We start from the raw sequence: 19,019 nt of genomic DNA, 5'->3' as shown, positions 1-19,019 counted from the left end.
CAGCACGTCAGACAACAACAGCACTGCACTTGTCAGCTGGTTTGATAACATAGTCAGGGTTGGACCTGAGAGAACAGAGTACGGCAAGTTCAGAAGGAGACAGGTTAGAGTGGGTGAGAAGAGCAGAGAAATTGTGACGGCCGATGTCACGCCGACAGTTCTCAATGAAAAGATCCAGGGCAGATAAGAGGCCAGAGGGAGGGGTCCAGGTGGAGGGAGAATACTGGGTGAAAGGATCCATTGAACGGGGGGAGGACTCCTGCCCAAAGAAGTGAGCACGGAAACGAAGGTGGTTGAAGAAGAGTCCAGCATCGTGTCGAGCCCGGAATTCATTGAGGTGAGGGCGTAAGGGTATGAAACTGAGTCCTTGTACTGAACGTTCGGCATCAGAGAGGGGAAGGTCAAGGGGCTATGGTGAATACACAGCCCGGGCTGGGATTAGAAGACAGGATGAGGTCAGAGGGATGGGATGGGAAGGGGTAGTGGGTCCTAGATGAGCGTTGGTATCAATAAGTTATTGGAGCTTGCGTTCCTTAGCACCTAAAAGAAAGACAAATTTTCTTTTTAAGGTGTCAGATGAGATGAATAATAAAATTAAACTGAGGGCAAGGACAGCTTTGAGTTAGGGTGAATCGGTGCTGCTGGAGGGAAAGGTCTAGTGTGTTCATATGGCGGCGCATGGCACAGAGTGTAGATCTCAAGATGCGGCAAGAACAGCAGCCTGAGGAGCATTGTATGTCCTGGATATACCTGTAATCCTGGAATCCTGGGTGGATTCGAAACATGAAGGATGGAATTTCAATTGGAATCCACATGGGGTAAGTCGGAGACGGAGACAGTCACTGAGGAAGAAAATTATGGCTGTGAAGGACTCCATCCCATGCTGTCAGTTGCTTCATCTCCGTTGCATCTGTCCCAATGATGCCGCTTTCCAAAACAGTGCTTCTGATATGTCTTCCTTCTTCCTTAACCGAGGTTTCCCACCCACGCTTGTTGATAGGGCCCTCAACCCTGTCCGACCCATCTCCTGTGCCTCTGCCCTCACACCTTCCTTTCCCTCCCAGAACCATGATAGGATCCCCCTTGTCCTCACTTTTCAACCCACCAACCTCCGCATTGAAAGGATCATCCTCCGCCATTTCTGCCAACTCCAGCAAGATGCCTCAACCAAACACATTTTCCATTCATACCCCCTCGTTGGCATTCTTTAGGGACCATTCCCTCCGGGACATCCTGATCCACTCCTCCATCACCCAAACACCTCAACCCCCTCCCACAGCACCTTCCCATGCAATCGCAGAAGGTGCAACACCTGCCCCTTGACTTCCCCCCCCGCTCACCGTCCAAGGGCCCAAACACTCCTTTCAAGCCAAGCAGCACTTCACTTGCACTTCCCTCAATTTAGTCTACTGCATTTACTGCTCCCAATGCGGTTTCCTCTCCATTGGAGAGACCAAATGCAGACTCGGTAACCGCTTTGCGGAACACCTTCGGACGGTCCGCAATCATGATCCAGACCTTCCTGTCGCTTGCCATTTCAACACAACTCCCTGCTCTTATGTCCACATGTCTATTCTTGGCCTGCTGCACTGTTCCAGTGAAGCTCAATGCAAACTGGAGGAACAGCACCTCATCTTCCAATTAGGCACTTTATAGCCTTCTGGACTTAACATTGAGTTCAACAGCTTCAGATCATGAACTCTCTCCTCCATCCTCACCTCTTTTTGATCCCCTTTTTCAAATATTTATTTATTTATTACATATTTTTCCCACCTATTTTTATTATTTTTAAAATTTATATCCATTCATTGTTTTATCCTTGCCTTTTAGCCTATTTCGATCCTTTTTCCCCACACCGTCCCCTCCCCCCACCCCACCCCCACAAGGTCATCTGACACTTGCTCATTCTGCTTTCTACTCTTAATGTCACCACTGGCACTTCCTTTAGCCAGTATCATCACCATCAACACCCCTTTGACCTTTTGTTTATGACATCTTTTGCAATCTCTCCTTTTCCTCCACCTATCACTGGCCTTCTATCCAGCTTCACCTGTCCCACCCTCCCTTAAACAGTATATATTTCACCACATTTTTACTGCTCTTTAGTTCTGAAGAAGAGTCATACGGACTTGAAACTTTAACTCTATCTTTCTCTTCACAGGTGCTGTCAGACCTGCTGAGTTTTTCCAGCAATTTTTTTTTTTGTTTCAGGATTCCAGCATCTGCAGTATCTTGCTTTTATCTAAAATAATACCATTCTCCCATTGAGATTTTTATCCACTCTTGCCTGGAATTACTTATTTATTGTATCCAGTTATTTTTGAAGACAAATTGACAAGGTTTATTGAAGGTAAAAAAATTGAATATGTGTCATTAAGAGCATTACAGGATATACAGATGGTCAATAAGTTTATTCACTGATTAGAAAGTACTTTACTTTTATTCCCTCCAACCCCTTACCCCACTGGCCATTTTAAATCTCTTGTTAATTGATTTCAACCAGAGCAGCAGTTGGGATGCCACAGTAGGTTTCAAGGCCCTAGATTATGGTGAATAAAATCTACGTTTCCTGCTGTTGTTTATCATCTAGTGACTTCTGTGGGAAGTACGTGTAATAGGTTTTGCATATATGTGCATTGATAACAGATATGTTGAAGACAGGATTGGACTGAGCTCATGCTCTACCCCAATGTTTCGATAGCTCACAATTCATCTGTTGTAATTTGACCAAAAATAACAGTCACTTGAGCAAAATACTAAAGGGTGACCAGTTCCATAATTCAGCTGAAGATTGTGCCTTTCACAGAGGAAGAGAATAGAGGAAAAGGGAGATGGGGAACTCCATGTACTGACTGCTCCCCAGTACTCCTGTGGATCATAAAATGAGGAGGAGGCCATTTAGCCCCATAAGTTTGTTCTTCCACTCGGTGGTCATGGCTGATCAACTTAATTCGATATACCCACCTTTGCTCTAAATCCATTTAACATCTATGGGTTACAGCAATGTATCAATCTCAGATTTGAAATTTACTATTTATCTCTCAGAAATTGCCACTGATCCAGCTATTTATGAGTAAATCTGCAAGGTGGTATTGAGCCATTTAATCCAGATAGAACCCAAATTTGCATAATTTTAAGAGAGCCACTCTTTTAGGGTTGCTAATTGGAATCCAGTGAACCTTACCGGAAAGTGTGCCTTGTGTGAGAACAAGATTGAGCTCAGTTGTGATGCCCTCTCCCCTGTGACCCACACCACCACCGCCCTCACCCAACCACCTTGGTTGTCGCTTGTCAATTTTCAGAATTGTACATGATGAAGGCCAGTTGCATATAGTATTGCATTACAGTCCAGTGTAGAGGTTTTCAAACTTGTTATCATGGGGAATCTTCCAAATATTAACACACTACAGGAGACTTCCTGCAAATATTGACATCCTACCAGCTCTCAAAGAGTCTGTGATCTAAAAAAAAAGCAGCTAACTTTGCAGCTAATGCTTTATTATTGTACAGCAGAGATTCCCTCGCAGTCTCCTAGGATTTGACCACCGATGTTTGAATAGGTCGTGTGTGTTGTTGCCTGAAGAGAGGGAAGGGCAGAAAGTGCAGGATGCCAATCTTTGAATTATTTACAGATATAAAATGTCCTAATTTTCTTGAAGTATGATTAATTAATGAGAAATTTAATTACGTACGAAAGGAAATAAATTGTGAGTTTTGAGACTTGATAGTGAAAATTGCAAGTTTTGTAGTATGATAGGTTAATAGAATAGATTTGCTAATAAGTGATGTAGATGATGGAACAATAACATCAAGCAGTCATGTGCTTGACTCTCAAGAGAGAGGATGGAACACACTGTACATTAGGAGCAACATACCTACTCTGTAACCTGATTATATACAGTATTAATAAACCAGTTTAAAGCAAATACCCAGAATAAGACTAGTCTGTCTAGCGAAGATAGGTCACGCATACCAAGTACCACGCCAAGAGTCCACAGATCACGTAACAGTACAAAGCATGGCAGCAGCAGTGGTGACACCAACCGAACTAGAGGTTGGTGCCATCAACCTAACTGTAGCAAGAGTGAAGAAAATCTTGGTAGCACCTCTTCCTAAAACTCTACAGAAGGAGGAGGCAGACTGGAGAGGGGTAACAATGTCCGTACCCGGTGAGCAGTCTGCCTCTACGTCACCTGTTAAAACGTCTCAAGGGCCCGCAGATGGGCCAAAAATGTGAGTTATGGAAGAAGCACTTCCTCCAATATCAAGCAGCATCGGGCCTTCATGCAAAGGAACAGAAGTACCAAGTCAGTTTGTTTCTTTATGCTATGGGCTCAGTAGCAGATGACATTCTCATGAGGCAGAGGGTGGAGGAATCCATTGCGGACTTTAACACTGTTCTCAAAGCCTTTGATACGTATTTTAGCCCAAAGCGAAACTCAGTAATAGAGCAAGCACATTTTAATCAAAGGTCCCAACGGCCTGGGAAATCAGTTGAATTATTTCTCACCGACCTATATCGTTTAGCTAGTACTTGCAGATAAGGGGTGCTGAAGGATAGGCTCATCCACAACCACAAAGTCATGGGTGTCCAAGATGAAAACCTCTGACTTTCTACAGACCAAGGACAACCTCACTTTAGACCGAGAGGTTCAATACACGAGGTAGGCTAAACTCGGAGAAATAAACTGGGCGATAATTTGTCATGACACCAAGGCTTTAGATGACTCTGCCAACAGGGTAGGCCCACAGGCATGGCCCCACTCACAAGCCCGTCAAAACTCGAGAAAGCCTGGGAAACACCAATGCAGCAGCCATTTTGAGATGCTCATGTTGTGTTGCAAAGAAACAACAGACAGCAGGACTGCCCAGCCAAGGGCGCGGAATACTTCCAGTGTGGGAAGACGGGACATTTCAAGTGTTTCTACAAATCCAACAACTTTAATCGAGGTAGAGGACAAGAGAATATTTATGAAATACCTCCAATCAAGTAATTGAAAATCAAGACAAAGACAAAGTTAGAGTTTCTAGGGGAAGTAAATAGTCTTAACCAAGACTGCTGGTCAGTTATAGTGCAAGCTAAAGGCTTTGATGCTACCTTTAAAATTGATACTGGGGCTAGCATTAACATACTAGCTGACTATCTAGACTGGCTTCAGTCAGTATCCCTTCAGCCATCAGATATCAAGTTGCAAGATGCAGGTGGCACAAACCTTCTAATAAAAGGCAGGATAATTGTTCCTGTTTGTTACAAGGGGTGATAGATTGTTAATGCTATGTTTTTCACAATCAATGCACATCCTTATTGAGTGGAGAGGTTAAGGTACTTCTGGAAATTCTTGAAAAAACAGATGACCAGCATTTGAACAACTCGATGCCATTCGTGGAGCAATCTTCCAAGTTTTATATAGATCCAGTGGAACTTCAGTTTATTAGGGAGAAATGACTTGCTTGGCTCCATGCCAGAGTCCATAGAGGATAACACTGCCGAAGAGTTGGTAGCATCTACTTCCAGGGATAAGAGTCAATGGATGCCATACTTCAGTCTCAGGTGCAAAATTTCTTCATACTAGAGCTGTTCTACAGAAGCTGAGGCAGAATCTTCATTGCTTCTAAAACTGCAGAATCCTGCACAGAAAACTCCCCTACAGGAAACCCAATCACAGGATACCCATCCACAAAAAATTCACCTTCATATAATTTTAGAGATTCATCCCATTGTAAAAAAATAGTGTTGCCTTTATATCCTCAAAAATTCTTCCCATTGCCCACAGTAGAGCAGTCTCATACAGAGAATAGCGTGTCAATGTTACCACTGCTTACAGAAAGAGAGTGTTCTTTCTGATATACCATCAGGACATCATCTCTTCTTTTCCTGACCTTGCTGAAAGGAACTGTTATTTTTCTTGAAGTCCCGATACGATAGAATCTCAGATCTCCAATACTCTTTTCATCTTCGAGGCAGCTGTGAATGATATGGCAGTGGCAGTCTTCATTGAAGTAGGAGATGATTCATCTTCTCAGGTCTTTCCTCAGAGCGCTTCAAGGGAACAGAACATTCTGAAGAGTCCTAATTTCGTCTCTTCTAGTTCAAGAATGTCCAAAGGTTGATGTTCTTCAGTCTTCTCCCTTGTATCAGTGATTGCTTGTGAAGGATCTATTGTTCTTGCAGTTCAGCAGTCATGGCGTCTTAATTACCAGCACTGCTGCAAAGTTACTGTCCCATTTTGCTAATGATGATGTCCTCCAAGGAAAAGAGAGCCCTGATGTCCTCCAAGGAAAAGAAGAGAGCCCTCATGTCTCCAAGATATCCTCCCTTCAAGCTGAGAACACTGGGAGACTGAATCCCTCATAACAGTGACTTGGGGAGAGGGAAGATTAGGAGTTGGATAGAATCTGTAGCTGTGAAAGGGAGTTACAGAAATGCAATGTAAACAATTAAAACATAGGGCGGAATCGTCCCAGATTTACACTAAGTACGGTAGTGGATAGGGAAAACTTTTTACCCGCCGGCCACAATGGTGGCTTCTCATGTTGTATCGTCCCAGACCTGGCGCATTAATTATGCATTCCCTGGAAATACAGCGTTTAGATGGTGGGTGGGCTCTCATTCACCTGCAACGCCATCTTGCCGCTTCATCACGCTGGGCACTGTATTTAAGGTGCAGCCGCGTGCACACCTCTCAGTGCTTCAGCCTGGGATTGCTGCACAGAAGACAGGATAGCCCTGAAAGGCAGCTCCCCGGTTTAGTGACGGGCCTCTCGAGCGCCTTGGAGGCCAGCCGTGATGACCTCTGCGCCTCTCTGACCGCAGGAGGGGCAGCGGCATCACCAATCCGGCATGGGAGGCAGTGGTTACCTTGGTCAGTGCCAAGGTCCTGCAAAAGATGATAGCCAGCTAGTGGTGCAAGAGGGTGAATGATCTCCTTCATTCCGCCAGGGTAAGTCACTCTTCTCATCACTGTCAACTCACACACTCTCAAACCTATCACATATCCACAGGGCCCTCACTTACTGCCAGTTCAAGAGACATCTCCATTCACTCTCTCACCCACACCTTCATTGTCCTCATCCCATCCTTGGGACCACTTACCACCCACACATGCCAGACATACTTATCTTCTGGCCTAGCAGGTGTCCTGCTTACACTCTTTCCATCTCAATTATGCAGGACAAACTGGCACAAAAGAGGGAGACGTTGCAGACTTATGGAAGAACACCTGAAATCAGGGTCCTCATAGACTTGAAAATAAAACCATCCAATTGGCCAGTGAGAATCTGCATAGTTCCTGTGCTGACAATGATTGTGCTCTACCAAGTGAGGATCCAGCAGTGAACCATCTATCAGACAACCATGCTGTGTCCTGTTTCACAGTCCCCTTCCATGCACTAATTATCTCTCCTGGCTTTTGCAGGCACATCTGGGAAACAGCCAACAGAATCCACAACCCAGAGCCTCTAATCGAACCCCGAGGAAACCACAAAGGAGGAATCTGGAGGCACCCTCATTGAAGACCTGTCACAGCGTGCAGAGATACACACCTCGGTGGGACCTAGCCTTAGAGTAGCCTCGGGATCACAGCCTGGGGAGCACGTCACACTGTCTGATCCACAGCAGGTGGCAACAGGGATTTCCCAGGTCCCGAGTAATCCGGAGGACTGCTGGACGCTAGAAATTTGCTAAGTCCGAGTCAGATGACAAGCCTCTGGACTTGGTCATGTCTCAGTTGCTGGAGCTGCAGAGGCAAGCTCGAGAACATCAGGAAGGGATGTCCACTGCACTCCTCATATTGCAGGGCACAATGGAGAAGTCTGTCTGCCTTCGGGCTGTGATGATGGCGCCAACATTGCAATGCACCGAGGTCAACACTGGTAGGATGGCAGCCGCCATGGAGACCATGGTCATTCCTGCACTGCTGCATGGGCTGAACTCCATCGCTAATGCCATAGTTGGCCTCCAACTGTGTGTACGTGAGAGGGTTGCAGGGTGGCTCAATCTCACTCCAGCTTCCAGTTCTCCTCAAGGAGTTAGCCAGGGGTCTTTGGGCATCTATAGGAAGAAGGATCAACAGATACACACCCGGGGACATCTACCCAAGTGATTCCAAGAGTGTCCAGCCCGTCTAAATCCCCTCTTCTTGTGACCCCAGCTGCTCACGCTCCACAGGTCGCGGAGGGTGCCACTGCCACACAGCAGGACCCAGAAAGCAGGCCAGAGCCCCCCAGGTCTTGGCCCTCCAGAGAACGCCTGTCAGGGTTGTCCCAGACAGAGCATAGCAGTCAGCATGCTACATCCACCTCCACTGTGGATGTCCGGGGAGCACCAAGACCTAGTGGCAGGCTTAGGAAAGTTAAGAAGATATAGTTGGGCACTGGTGTTAATCACTTGTGCATAATGTTCACTAATTTAAATAAACTCTCAACAATTTCTCCCTGCCTATGGCTCCTTGTTCTAATGAGCAGTGTTCGTGCTACTCAGATGTGAAACCTTTCTGCACAAGAGAAAGGCAGGTGTCTCAGCCCAGGGCCTCTTCCCTGTGCTTTGTGCAGCCTTCAGACCAAAGCGATGGTCTGGCCTCACACTCCCTGAACACATTAGCGATGCCTGCATCTTGATGGTGCTTGTCATTGCTGCTAGAATGTCATGTGCAGGTGTCACCAAGTTCCATCATTCTCTGTGTGACCAGTGATGCTGTGCTCCTGAAGGGTTCGGGTGCTGAAGGCGGACAATGGATCAGGTGTTTTTAAAGTTTCATGGTTGCGTCTACATGATACGACCCTGACCACAGCACAAGTGAGCTGCATTCGGCCAGGCAGGAGTCAGACATTCTCAGAGGCTATGTGAAGATCTATGGAGTGTCCTTACTGCATGTCGTCATCGTCCTTCTGCAATCGAGCGACGATCAGGGTCTCCACTGTGTCTCCGTAATGGGGGCATCATCATAGAGAGTATGTGCGCTGCCATAAGTCAGACTGGAGTAGAATGTTCAAAGATGCAATATGAGGATCTACTGTGTCTCCTCACTGCATGTTGACATAATCCTCAACAAATATAGCAGCTATGAGAGCCTCCTGAGCATACCTGCCTTGTTTGAACAGTGCGAGGGCCTCATCCTTGCCCACGAAGACCACCTCACCCACTTCCCTGTCGACATCCTCATCGGAGGAGACATGCAGCTCCTCCATCTCCTCCTCAGCCAGCTCCTCTCCCTGTTGCAGTGCCAGGTTGTAAAGGGTGCAGCAGGCGATGACAGATGCATGAACACCTTGTTATACCTTCGCTCTGCCGCAGTCTGAGGCCACTGCATTGGTGTCATCCTGCAGGATATGCTTGTGGTGGTTGCACATCAGCTGCACAAGCGAATGGAAGCACTTGTGGTTGACTTACTTGACTGCTTGTTGCAACAGAAAACTGAGCGCTACGTGAGTGCAGTTGATGGCACCCTGCACTAGAGGGAAACCTGAGATTGGGCAAATCCAATCGCTCTTGCACCTAGGCTTTCCTGGTCCTGGGTGAAGTGCACAAAGTTGAGTGCTCTTGCGAAGATGGCATTTGTGGCCTCATGGAAGCATTTGTGGGTAGAGGCTTGTGATATCCCACAGTGGTTACCTGTGGAGCCTTGAAAGGAGCCACTGGCATAAAATTGAGCACTGTGGTCACTTTCACGGCCACAGGTAGTGGATGCCCTCCATGTCCCCATGGCGCTAAATCCTGCAGTAGCTGGTAGTTGTGACCAACCAGTTCCCTCAACAGGCACGGTCTTTGGCGACACTGGTTCTCGGTCATCGACAGGAATGAAAGGCAGCATCTATAGACTCTGGGTCCAGCTTGTGCCGACCAGTGACGGCTCGTTGTGGCTCTCCAGCAACATGTGTGGGAGCCTCAACCACCCCTTCTTCCTGAGGGTGCTGCTCCTCCCTCTGCACAGCCAGGCGCCTCTGTCGCTCTCTTCTCTGTCATCTTCATTCTCTGTACGCCACAAGGCGTAAAGCCAGTTCACCAGGCTCCATGTTCCTGATGTACTCCTACAGGATGAAAGAGAGAGATGCATGGGTTAGCTTGGGTGTTCCAAGCACCTCTCTTGGCTAAGTCTGAAAGCCCATTAGTGCATCCCAGAGAATGCTGGCCACCACTTGGATGACCAGAGTTTAGTGCTCTGCATGTCTGCCCAAAACCCCACCCTCCCCCACACCAGTCCACCTGACCGATTGATGGCAGTTTTGCCCAGTGGACTGCATGTTGTGCTTTCAGCTCAGCTCCTAATCCACACTGCAAGGCTGTGCTGTCAGCTTGAACCATGGCAGGAGACCGGTCCAAACTGTGATGATGACTTCGCAAGGTGTTGTGAGCACCTCCACCAGTGACTGCTCCATGGTCAGCTTTCACAAGGAGATTGTACAATGTGCCCAGTCGTCCAACTGTTCTGCAGTCCACTAAAACGCTCATTAGTTTGCAGTCTGTGCCCCAGGGGTGAAAAGCTCTGAAGTGCTTGGTAGGCAGATAAGCTGGAGGCCCGTCAATGTGGCTGCATCTGAACAGTCTCAGCTGCAGAGGAATGGTCACTTTATACAATATTTCCCTCATGCTTGGCCGCTTTCCTCCCCTCCACCCTTCACGTGCTTGTGCACTACCTTCAACCGCAGGGCAGCCCTTGCCATCTCCACAAGTCGCCTCAACCTTAAGGTCCAAAATTTTTGTTAAGTTGATAGTTGGGGAGGTGTGGGGTAATGAATTAATAGAGTAGATATGCTAATGAGTGATGTGGATGATATATCAATGACATCAGGTAGTCATATGCTAGACTCGGCAAGAGAGAAGATGGAATGCACTGTACTCAGGTACAACATACCTGTTCTGTAACCTGTTTATACACAGTGTTAATAAACCAGTTTAAAGCAAGTACCAGAGTAAGACTACAGACTGTCTCGGGAAGATTGGTCATGCAAACCACACCAAGAGATCACAGCTCAAAGCAAATTCCTTACCCCAGTTTTCTTCACCTACCCACTAAAGGTTGCCGATTTAGATTGTGATTCATTGCCAGCAACACAATGCTTCATTTAAACTGGGTTGGTCAGTGTTGGCAGGCTATTCAACATGGTTTGGAGGTGTGACGCTGCTTTCCTCTAATCTCCAGAATACCAGCAAGGGCCACTGGATAATGATTAAGAGTGGTGGGAGTCCTTACATTTTTTAAGGCATTCATGGAATTACTGGAATAAAATGCTGTGCCCTACCAGTCACCTCAGTTAAAACTTGCTAATTCAGCAGTGGCCATAAATCTAATAAGGGACTTTTCTGATTGGTATGGCTCATGTTGAGTATTTTTTCCAGTGAGGAAATACAAAACGATTCAACCAGAAGCATTACTATGTAGCTTCAATTGTTCTTCAGCTGATGAGTGCAAATTGTACAGCTAAATATTTAAAAATTTCCTTCAATACTACTCCTTATGTTAGAAATTATACTGTTGTAAAGGGGGTGCAGGTATGGGGTGTGAAAGTGGGGGAGGCAAGTACACCTCCACTGAAAGCATTTGGAAAAACATTGAAGATATCTCCCTATCCAAATTAATTTATATAGCATTTCACGTCTTGAGGATACCTCAAAATGTTGTACAGCCAATTAATTATTTGGGAAGTACAGTCACTGTTGTTTTGTTGGCAGGCAATTTATACACAGCAAGTTTCCACAAACAACAGTGAGATGAAGAATGAATTAATCATATTTGTCACCCTTTTTACTAGGGAAAACGCTTGAATTTCTTAATCTTAAATTTGCAGATATTTTAAGTTGAAACAATGGCCTCTTATTCTTAAATGTTCATGTATGAAAATCCTGTGTGAATTCACATATCTTAGCCCTTCATTATCTCATATACTTCTGTCACATAACCCCTTAGTGTTTTCAGGAGACAAAAATCTCAGGACAGCTAACCTTTACTCATAGATCTTGGCTCTTAGTTCTAGGTTAAACTGGTAATCCTGTTTAGTTTTCCTTCAAATAACTTTATTGTTATTCAAAAGGGGAATTAAAACTCCACTTATGGTGGTCCCACCAAGTACAGATATGATTTTAGCATATTCCAGCTACGTATCGGAAATGATGTTTAATTTCTTTCTGCCTGTGAATTCTATACCAACTTGTCCACTGAAACCCCAATATCTTTTCCCCAGAGTGATAACGTAGTCATGTTTCCATGAGTACATAATTTGCACTATTCTTGTCTGTGCCAAGTTACATTAAAGCTTTCTGTATTAAGTTCCATCTGGCACTTCTTTAATCAATGTTCTACCTTGGCTAGATCTTATAGGATTTGTTCACATTGATTTTGTTCATTTGCTACTACTACTATTGTTGCACAATCTGCAAATTCCACCACCTTAATCATTGCAAAAATTAGAAATATTAGTTGTCCAAACAGTAACCAACTCACCACTGTCTACCAAACCTCTAATCCAATCCAGTATATTCCCGAGAGCCAAACCCGGTGCATTATAATACATCACAATTATGTTAGTGTGAAATATCTTTGCGAAATTTAATGATGAAACATCTACTGTTTCTAGTCAAGTCAACATTAATTTAATTTTTTGGCTTTTTGTCTAATTTCATTTGAGAATACAGTTACAACATAGTCAGATAGTATTTCAACATCTTTCCAATCCTTAGAGTTCACCTTTGCATTGTAATTCTGAGTAGCCTGATGCTTCTTTGTACTCTTTTTCTTTCCTTGCAATTTGTTTGAAAAAGTCTTTGTTGTTATTTTGCAAGTATATTTTCATGTTCACTCCTGCGGTCTCTTTAATTTCTTTATTTCTCATTTTGTTGTAATTAACTTTCCTACCCTGTTCCTTTTACCAACATTTCAGGTTTTGAATGCTTTCCCTTTCTTTCCAAAGTCTTACCTTATTTTGGCTGCCCATGTTGGTTTCTTTTATTTTCCATGACGTTTTTCAAGGATAAATTGTTGTCTGCTTCTTAAAATATCCCTTTAAAATTTTTAATATTAGATTTTCTGGCTTTGTTATTCTTGTACATAAGTTCTATTACTTCAGTTTGCTCACGGCACCTTGAGCCACTGCTTTAATCTGCTCTGAAGTAACAGAATTAATCGTGCATTACATTGAAGAGCTCAATATTTTTACAACTTGTATCTGTTGAGTTAGTTCAAGCTCCCCCTTTTCTCACCCTTTCAATGTTATCATTAGTTAATCAGTTGTTTGGCCTAGCAATTCATAGCAAAGTGTGAAAGTTGTGAAACAAAAACAGAATTACCTGGAAAAACTCAGCAGGTCTGGCAGCATCGGCGGAGAAGAAAAGAGTTAACGTTTCGAGTCCTCATGACCCTTCAACAGAACTGAGTGAATATTAGGAGAGGGGTGAAATATAAGTTGGTTTAAGGTTGGTCGGGGGGATGGTGCAAGAGAAGTGGGGGGGGTGGGGGTGGTGGTGCGATTGTAGGGACAAGCAAGCAGTGATAGGAGCAGATAATCAAAAGATGTCACAGACAAAAGAACACAGAGTTGTTGAAGGTGGTGATATTATCTAAACGAATGTGCTAATTAAGAATGGATGGCAGGGCACTCAAAGTACAGCTCTAGTGGGGGTGGGGTGGAAATACTAGCAGGGCGTAAAAGATTTAAAAATAATGGAAATAAGTGGGAAAAGAAAAATCTATATAAGTTATTGGAAAAAACAAAAGGAAGGGGGAAGAAACGGAAAGGGGGTGGGGATGGAGGAGGGAGTTCAAGATCTAAAGTTGTTGAATTCAATATTCAGTCCGGAAGTTAAGTGCCTAGTCGGAAGATGAGGTACTGTTCCTCCAGTTTGCATTGGGCTTCATTGGAACAATGCAGCAAGCCAAGGACAGTCGTGGGCAAGAGAGCAGGGTGGAGTGTTAAAATGGCAAGCGACAGGGAGGTTTGGGTCATTCTTGCGGACCGACTGTAGGTGTTCTGCAAAGCGGTCGCCCAGTTTACGTTTGGTCTCTCCAATGTAGAGGAGACCACATTGGGAGCAACGAATGCAGTAGACTAAGTTGGGGGAAATGCAAGTGAAATGCTGCTTCACTTGAAAGGATTGTTTGGGCCCTTGGACGGTGAGGAGAGAGGATGTGAAGGGGCAGGTGTTGCATCTTTTGCGTGAGCATGGGGAGGTGCCATAGGTGGGGGTTTTGGAGTAGGGGGTGATGGAGGAGTGGACAAGGGTGTCCCGGAGGGAATGATCCCTACGGAATGCCGCCGGGGAGGTTAAGGGAAGATATGTTTGGTGGTGGCATCATGCTGGGGTGGCGGAAATGGCGGAGGATGATCCTTTGAATCCGGAGGCTGGTGGGGTGATAAGTGAGGACAAGGGGGACCCTATCATGTTTTTGGGAGGGAGGAGAAAGCGTGAGGGCGGATGCACGGGAGATGGGCCGGACACGGTTGAGGGCCCTGTCAACAACCGTGGGTGGAAAACCTCGGTTAAGGAAGAAGGAGGACATGTCTGAGGAACTGTTTTTGAAGATGGCATCATCAGAACAGATGCGACGGAGGCGAAGGAACTGAGAGAATGGGATGGAGTCCTTACAGGAAGCGGGGTGTGAGGAGCTGTAGTCGAGGTAGCTATGGGAGTCAGTAGGCTTGTAATGGATATTGGTGGACAGTCTATCACCAGAAATTGAGACAGAGAGGTCAAGGAAGGGAAGGGAAGTGTCAGAGATGGACCATGTGAAAATGATGGAGGGGTGGAGATTGGAAGCAAAATTAATAAAATTTTTCCAAGTCCCGACGAGAGCATGAAGCAGCACCGAAGTAATCATCGATGTACCGGAGAAAGAGTTGTGGAAGGGGGCCGGAGTAGGACTGGAACAAGGAATGTTCCCCATACCCCATAAAGAGACAGGCATAGCTGGGGCCCCAGCTCTTTTCTTCTCCACCTATGCTGCCAGACCTGCATGATTTTTTCCAGGTAATTCTGTTTTTGTTTTGGATTTCCAGCATCTGCAGTTTTTTCTTTTTATCTCTGTGAAAGTTGTGACCTGTTTTTCATTCATCATACCTAACTACCGAATTTCCCTGTGATAATTTTCCAGTCACCTTCACAAAAAAGGCAACATCTCCAGCCTTTATGTTTCCCACACGCCAATCTTTCCTAAATGTCCTGTGTCTTTGTAACTTTTATTAATTTCTATCATCCTAGAGATGAGGTATTTTTATATTTTTTACTGTATTTTTCATTTTAAAGAATTACTTCATTTAAGTTAGAAATATTAATTGACAATACACAATAATATTTAGGGAGTCGTTTACCAAGCACATTTGATGGCCAGTTCCTTGCTTGTAGCCAGTGCTTATCATAAATCATACTCAAAATTATTCCTCACTCCAAATCTACAGTGTACGAGTACTATAGTGTAATGTTTTGTTTGATATATAAGTTGTATATTTTCACCAAAAATAGGATAGGACTTGGGTGCAGACGTAGGCAATTCGGCCCTTTGAGCCTGCTCTGCCATTTAAAAGCTCATTGCTGATCTAGAAATAGGATAATGGAGAAAATGGTCATTTATCATCTGATTTCACAAGCATTAGTTTCAGAGTCCAGATCAGAATATTAAAGCTACCTATATATTACAGTAGTGTCTGTATGGCTAAATTGCAATTTGCTTCAAAACTGTTTACATATGAACCAGGAGCAGGAATAGGCCACACAGCCCTTCGAGCTTGCTCTGCCATTCAGTAAGATCATGGCTGATCTGACTGTGACCTCCCGCCTGCCTCCAGTGACCCTTCACCCCCTTGTTTATCAAGAATCTATCGACTTCTGCCCTGAAAACATTCAAACACTCTGCGTCCACTGCCTTTTGAGGAAGGCAGCTCCAAAAACACTCTACCCTCTGAGACAAAAAAATTCTCTTCATCTCTGTCTTAAATGGGCAACCCTTTATGTTTAAACAGTGACCCTTAGTTCTAGATTCCCCCACAAGAGGGAACACCCCTTCCACATTAACCCTGTCAAGACCCCTCAGGATCTTATATGTTTCAATCAAGTCGCCTCCTACTCTTCTGAATTCCAACAGATACAAGCCTAGTCTGTCCAATCTTTCCTCATAGGGTAACTTGCCCATTCCCGGTATTAGTTTAGTAAACTTTCTCCAAAATGCTTCTAATGCATTTATTTCCTTCCTTACGTAAGGAGACCAATAATGTACACAGTATTTCAGATGTGGTATCACCTGTGTCCTGTACGACTGAAGCATAATCTCCCCACTTTTGTATTCAATTCCCCTTGCAATAAACAATAACATTCTATGAGCTTTCCTAATTACTTGCTGTAGCTGCATACTAGCCTTTTATGATTCATGCACTAGGACACCCAGATCCCTCTGAACCTCAGAACTCTGCAATTTCTCACCATTTAGATAATCTTTTTTATTCTCCCTGCCAAGATGGAGAATGTCACATTTTTCCACGTTATACCATTTGCCAGATTTTTAAAAAGATCTGTTAAAAAGTTGAGGGCTCAGCACTGATCCCTGCGGCACACTACTAGTTACATCCTGCCAATCAGAAAAAAAGACCCATTTATGGCTACCCTCAGTTTCCTGTTAGCTAGCCAATCTTCTATCCATGCCAATATGTTACCCCTACACCATGAGCTTTTATTTTCCACAGTAACCTTTGATGTGGCACCTTATCAAATACCTTCTGGAAATCTAAGTACAGTACATTCACCAGTTCCCCTTTATCCACAACGCATGTAACTCCTTCAAAAAAAACTCCAATAAATTGGTTAAACACGATTTCCCTTTCACAAAACCATGTTGACTCTGCCTGATTGCCTTGAATTTTCCTACGTGCACTGCCGTAATAACTTTAATAATAGCTGACAGATGTTAAGCTAACTGGCCTGCAGTTTCCTGCTTTATGTCTCCCTGCCTTTTTGAATAGTAGAGTTACATTTGCTATTATCCAATCTAATAGCACCTTCCCCAAATCCTGGGAATTTTGGAAAAGAGAAGCAACGCATCAACTATCTCACTAGTGTCATGACTCACTGAGGATCGTGCACTGCAATATCAAGCCCCACTGCTTCCTGAACCATGATAAATATGAAAAGTTTGATCAACCCACCTAACTGTTTAATTTAGGTTAACAGAACACAAGCACCAAGTTTGTAAACTTACTAAGTAAATAACTGTTTATTGAGCAAATTACCTTTAACCAGTGGCAAAAGAAAAAAATATGAACTGCTAATTTCTAACTCTGTAACCTAAACTCTATCTCTTCTCAAATCCTTAAACACACACATACAAGACATACAAAATACACAAAAACATGGATTTTAAGGGTGGGATAGAACAGTTCAATAGCACAAATTTCGGAGTACAGGATTCGATGAGTTGATTTTGATCGATGTCTTCCAAGTTCCTTTCAGTTCTTGTTGATGATGCAAGGTGGTTTTCCAGCACTTTCAGTCTTTAGTTCACTGGTTGAACACTTGTCTTTCAATGTCTCTAACAGTGATTTTCTCCTTTTCCTCTTGACAGGAGTTTTCAGGGAGAGAACAGGTTATAGAGATATGAGGGAAAGAAGCCAGCTAGCTATTAATGTAGGATTACTGGAATGTTACACACACAGCAGACAGAGGTTTTTCCTTTCAGGCTAGGAGTTATTCTGCTGCACTGCTCTCACACAAACCCTGGTCATCTGGTCAGGAGCCAATTAAAACGTTGTTGCCAGGCAGTTCCCCATTAGACCAGACTCCTCCTCAACACTATCCTGTCTTTCATGGCGCACACAGTTCCGGGACAGCAACATTGTATATATCCCTCACACTGTTCCAGTAAATATGTCCTACAAACTGCAGCCATTATAATTTTAACCCACAGCCCAACAGAAATAAAAAGATATGTTCTTTACACTAGCCACTTGCTTTCGGCCCCTAGGATGAAATCCATCAGGACCTGGGGATTTGTCAGCTCGTAGCTCCAACAGTTTTCTAAGCATCAATTCCCTGGTGATTGTAATTTTCCTGAATTCCTCCCTCCCTTCCAGTTCCTGATTTACATCTATTTCTGGGGTGTTATTTGTATCCTCTGTAGTGAAGACCAATGCAAAATACCTGTTCAATTCATCTGCCATCTCCTTATTTTCCATTATTAATTCCCCAGGCTCACTTTCTATAGGACCAACACTCATTTTATTAAACTCTTTTCTTATTTAAGTATCTATAGAATTTCTAACTATCTGTCTTTGTTTCTAGCTAGCTTTCTTTCATACTCTAATTTTCCCCTCCTTATTGATCTTTTTATCATGCTTTGCTGTTCGTTATATTCTGTCCAATCTTCTAACCTGCCACCTGTCTTTGCACAATTATATGCTTTTTCTTTAAATTTGATGCTATCTTTAATTTTTTTTAGTTAACCAATATATTGGCTAATTTCTTGTTTTTGCATTTTGTTACAGTGGCTTTGGGTCGCAATCAGCCCCTGAAGAAAGAAAAACCAAAATGGAAGAGTGATTACCCAATGACAGATGGACAATTACGCAGTAAGAGAGATGAATTCTGGGACACCGCACCTGCTTTTGAAGGTCGGAAGGAGATTTGGGATGCCCTCAAGGCTGCAGCACATGCTTTTGAAAGTAATGATCATGAACTTGCCCAGGCAATCATTGATGGTGCAAGTATTACATTACCACATGGTAGGTTGTCTCATTGTATATGTTGCACACATCTAACTTAACTCTGGCTTAGAATTGGCTCCTATCTGAATTACTGTACAGATTAGATTATATTATTTTTACACGTGAACCAGAAAATTGTCTACTAAATCTTTGAGCTTCCTTATGAAAGTATTGTATGGCATCTTCTATGTGGTTTACAAATATACTAGTATGAATAGTGTGGATGAAATAGCAGTGCAATATTTGTAACCGGTCATCTAAGTTTTATTTTAATGAAAATGTTTATCTATTAAGGATAAATGCACTAATATCTTTATTAAACTAAAATATAAAGTAATTTCACA

At 43.9% G+C, this 19,019-nt stretch overlaps 1 protein-coding gene across 2 annotated transcripts in view; it reads left to right on the top strand.

Annotated features, from left to right (window-relative positions):
• The window catches only part of ubtd2 (ubiquitin domain containing 2), an 81,637-nt gene that overhangs the window by 42,367 nt on the left and 20,251 nt on the right, over positions 1–19,019 (top strand). For both annotated transcript variants that reach the window (XM_041193762.1, XM_041193763.1), the window contains one exon: positions 18,457–18,693. In XM_041193762.1, coding sequence (XP_041049696.1) covers positions 18,457–18,693 — 237 coding nt within the window. The remainder of the gene's footprint in view (positions 1–18,456; positions 18,694–19,019) is intronic.

The sequence above is a fragment of the Carcharodon carcharias genome, chromosome 8, assembly GCF_017639515.1.
Source record: "Carcharodon carcharias isolate sCarCar2 chromosome 8, sCarCar2.pri, whole genome shotgun sequence".
Classification (NCBI taxonomy): Eukaryota; Metazoa; Chordata; class Chondrichthyes; order Lamniformes; family Lamnidae; genus Carcharodon; species Carcharodon carcharias.
This window is presented reverse-complemented; position numbering and strand designations above follow the sequence as displayed.